The sequence below is a fragment of the Vitis riparia genome, chromosome 16, assembly GCF_004353265.1.
Source record: "Vitis riparia cultivar Riparia Gloire de Montpellier isolate 1030 chromosome 16, EGFV_Vit.rip_1.0, whole genome shotgun sequence".
Taxonomy (NCBI): Eukaryota; Viridiplantae; Streptophyta; class Magnoliopsida; order Vitales; family Vitaceae; genus Vitis; species Vitis riparia.
Window position 1 is genome coordinate 6,284,939 of NC_048446.1, and position 4,594 is coordinate 6,289,532.

Below are 4,594 nucleotides of genomic sequence, written 5' to 3' on the forward strand. Positions count from 1 at the left end.
TGCACTACTTCCCTTTTAATCTGACTCTCAATTGAAACGAACATTTTTGGTTCTTGGTTATCATGGGCACCATCACTCCTACTCCTCTTTCTTTATTGTTCTCTGTATTGTTGAAGCTCCTTATTATCCTTTTCCTCTATAAAGGCTCTATTTACAACCTCTGAATAGACACTAAGCTTCAAAATAGATATTTTGTTCTTTAGATAGGGCTTCAATCCATCCTGAAACTTTAATGCCTTTTTCTCCTCTATAGCAATCAATTGTAGAGTAAAACGTGACAACTCTGTAAATTTAGCCTCATATTGGGCCATCATCATATCCCCTTGTTCCAAACAAACAAACTCTCCTACTTTTTGTCATCTAACACTGTCGAGGAAGTACTTTTTGTAAAATGCCTCTTTGAATTGTCTCCAAACTATAGGTTCTGATCCTTTAAAAGCCTTTTGGTCATACACGACCAATGATCTGCTTCTTTATCTAACATAATTGCTGCATAAGAGGTTTTTTAGTTTATCATAGCAATTTATAACATCAAATAATTTCTCTATCTTAAGAATCCAAGCTTCTGTCTCCTTTGGGTTTGAAGTACCAGAAAAGTAAGGAAGACCTATCTTCTTAAAGTCATCAAATGAGCTACCCTTAAAAGATGAGGGTTGTCCAAGAGCTTGAGTCTCAATAGCTCTAGCCTGACGCTCAACCAAACCAACTAAAGTCTCAAGATACCTATAAAGTCTTTCTACATTCATGGGAGGGAAACCCTCAAGTGGAGGAAGTACATCATTATTAGCCTGACTGTTTTGGGAAGATGTTGGTCTTCTTAGTGGCATGTTGTCCTATGAAGCATTAAGTATAACTAAATTAGTCACTAGAAAACCAATTAGACAAATTAGATTCATAAGAAAGAATAGGAATTTATAGAAGATGATACTAAAACTTAAACTAATGTGTCACTCATCTATCCCTAAAGTAAACTAAAACAAGTTCTAACAAGATCATAACTTAGTGCTCTGATACCACTCTGTCACACCCAAAACCCACTCCAAGGGCATGACGATCATTTCACACCTCAAGCCCAAAGGCTCAAAGTGGAAACGACATAAACATTCGTATTGTAACTGGAAATTTACCAATTAACAAATTTCTATTCAGAGTAGTATGAAAAAATTCTAAAATCTCCAAGTATCAACTTAAAAAAAAAAAAAAAAAAAAAAAAAAAAAAAAAAACTAATACATCAACCAAAGTGTTATTGTCCAAATAACTCCAAACTCAAAATAATTCAAACGATAATTAAGTTTTAACATCTAAACAATGTCCAAAATAAAGAGAGTTTATACAAATGTCCTAATAAAGCTAAATTTCCTTCCTAACGGTCATTTCTCGCCTAACCTGAGGTTACCTGAAAGATTATCAACAAAGATGGATGAACTCAAAGCTCATCAAGGAACATTAATACAATTTCATGGATCAAACATTTTCAATCATGCTTGCAAATAGGAGATATAACATATACTTATTTTATAAAAACTTTTGAGTTCAAAATACTAATACATTCAAACTTTTCAACAAAACTTTCTCATATCCATTTTAAAATAATTTCTCAAAAAAACCAAATTGAATACATTCAAAATATTTTTACTCTGGTTATCATATGACAGATGGTACCCAATTAGGTGGGACTTCACAATTGAGTAACTAGTTTCAAATTTGTTCCATTTAAGGTGAACAAAACCAAATGTCAACAATTATAACCCGTTGACTAGGGTCATAAGGTCAACTATTATAACTCGTTAACTAAGGCCATATAATATCAACTATTATAACCCGTTGATTAAGGCTGAATATATCAACAATTATAACCCGTTGACAAGGGTCATAGAAATATCAACAATTATATCTCGTTAACTCGGGTCATAGGAACCAGAGTCAAACACTTTATTTCATTAATTCAAACTTGCAAAACAAAATATCATATCTCCAAAATTTTCATTTTTCATAAACAAAGAAAATTCACAAATATACTTTCCATACAAAACACATATTTGATCCATGAGTAAAGATAAAAATAATAATATTTTTACACATTTCAAAATACAATATAAAAAAATGTTTTCTTTTATAAAAATCAGCATTAATTTCCCTTACCTTGAAGAAGTGCTCAAAAACTTGAAGTATTTAGCTTGACGAATTTACTCATCATCTAACATAATATCATACACAATTATCTAAAGGTAAAAATTTGATAATCCTAAAAATATTTTATTTAGTATTAGAGATCCTAATTAATTTCTCATAATAATATTATTACTACCCAATATTATTTTCAACTTACTAAATAATAATAAATTAATTATTGAGTTTCCAAATTATTGTAAAATTCATTTTTTTCCTAATCTTACCCTTCCTATTTGTTTCTTTATATACTTAAATTAAATTAAAACCTATACAAGAAACTATTATTATTATTATTATTATTGTTCCCGTAATTCAATTGTCACTTAACCACAATTCCACCCCCACACCCCATTATATATATATATATATATATATATATATATATATATATATATTTACTCCAAGCCACCAACTATACCTATTATTATAATAATAATAATAACGTATTTTTTCTTCTTCTTTTGTTTCTTCCTTCCTGGACGTTCACACGCATCATTGCTTTTTTTTCTTTTCTTTTAAACCCTTTGCTACACAACACACATCTGCATTATTATTATTTTCTTTTCACCATTCCCGAAAATCACGTTACTCTTATTTTATTTATTTATTATCATTCTTTTTCTAGATCTATTCATTTGAGTAATCAAAATCTGTTGATCTCCATTAATAAATCCAACTATATTCATAAAATTTTAATCTTTTTTACCTATAATTAATTAAACGAACTCTGATTAAAATTGAGATATTCTGAAGAATATTTAAAGTGTTCAAAACTTATTAAGGAATATAAAATATTAATTTAAGGATTAAAAATTTTACTTGAAAAATTGATCTTCAAACCCTAAATCTCTAAATCTTCAATCCTATACTCTTTGATCTTTTTGATCTCTATGTAAAAGAGTTTTCTAAATAGAAAAGGTAGAAAAAATCTAATTTATGTTTAAAGGTTTTAAATACGAAAATACTTTTTTACTCTTATTAAATTGCTATAATTAATTAATAATTTTTAAATTATGATTTTACTCCTAGGGTTCGGGGCATTACACAATAATTAAAATGTTATAAAGTTGGATTAATAAATTAAAATGGCTATTCACCACAACTGGGCATGCTAGCTAGTGTCGGTGGTCGAGGGGAAACTAAGCAGATAAGATGGATAGGAGAGAACCTAGTTGAGAAAGCTGTCCCGTCCAAGTGGATAAACCAGATTCATCCATAAGCAAGTTGGCTTGCTGATTTTATCATTGAAAAGTCTTAGACACAACAAAGTCAAAAATGTAGGACCTCAGAGTCTCCTTATTAATATTTTCTCAGATACATCACCAGCCAGCCAGCTTAGATTCTGCAAAGAAAAAATGGGTACTGTAAATTAAGATACTAATTGTTATCACCTAGGTTCAATGAATCAAGGGTGAGAATGATTTGTCATGATAATTTAAACCCCAAAGATATTGCCTTTTTCTATTCATGTTGGTCCTTTGTATTCCATGGGAAGGCGTATGTACATGTGGGAAGAACCGAAGACCATGGGGGAAATTCGCGGCGGAGATCCGAGACCCGAATCGGAGGGGATCGAGGGTATGGCTGGGGACATTCGAAACCGGCATTGAAGCCGCTAGAGCCTATGATCGAGCTGCTTTCAAGATGCGTGGTTCCAAAGCAATTCTCAATTTCCCTCTTGAAGCCGATAATTGGTCTGGTTCTGACCCACCAGCGATATCTGGCCGGAAAAGGGAGAGAGACAGTAAGACTGAAGAGAGACAACAAGTGGAGATTAAGGTTTTAAAGAAAGAGGAGCACTTGCCGGAATCTGACTGCAAAGTGGCGGTAGCCTGTAATGTTTTGGGGGTTAGTCCGTTGACTCCATCAAATTGGAGGGCCGTCTGGGAGGAGAGAGACATGGAGGGCATATTCCATCTCCCACCGTTAGCGCCGTTATCACCCCATCCTTGGATAGCATATACTCAACTTATGGTTTGAACCAAATGGTTTACCTTACCAAAGACAATGAAATGTTGCTAGAATTCTTATATATTCCATGAACAATATTGAATTTGTTTAAACCTTTTATGGATGATAAATCTCACACTCTTCCTTTTAAACTTCCCCCAAATCAATTGTCACAAAAATACTTAATTGAGGGTTTAATTAATACTAGCTAATGTACATATACTAGCTAATGGATATGTTCAGTCAGTAATGTTATATATATATATATATATATATACTAATTTAAAATTTAATTTTTTATGATGGATCTAATTAGTAAATTATCATTCTAATTTTTATCAAATTAATAATGAAATAAAGAGGTAATTAACTACTCACATAAAATGATTAAACACCATAGAGTAGAGAGATTCCCTCATTCCCTTTCATAAATAGGGTGTTATGTTGCATCCTTCATAATTTTGGAAGCTT

The 4,594-nt window shown here is 31.5% G+C and overlaps 1 protein-coding gene across 1 annotated transcript; it reads left to right on the top strand.

Annotated features, from left to right (window-relative positions):
* The first annotated feature begins 3,601 nt into the window (after positions 1-3,601).
* LOC117934027 (ethylene-responsive transcription factor 5-like) lies at positions 3,602-4,275 on the top strand. Its single transcript, XM_034855621.1, has one exon. The coding sequence runs from the start codon at positions 3,641-3,643 to the stop codon at positions 4,151-4,153; it is 513 nt and encodes a 170-aa protein (XP_034711512.1). The 5' UTR covers positions 3,602-3,640; the 3' UTR covers positions 4,154-4,275.
* The last annotated feature ends 319 nt before the right edge of the window (positions 4,276-4,594 follow it).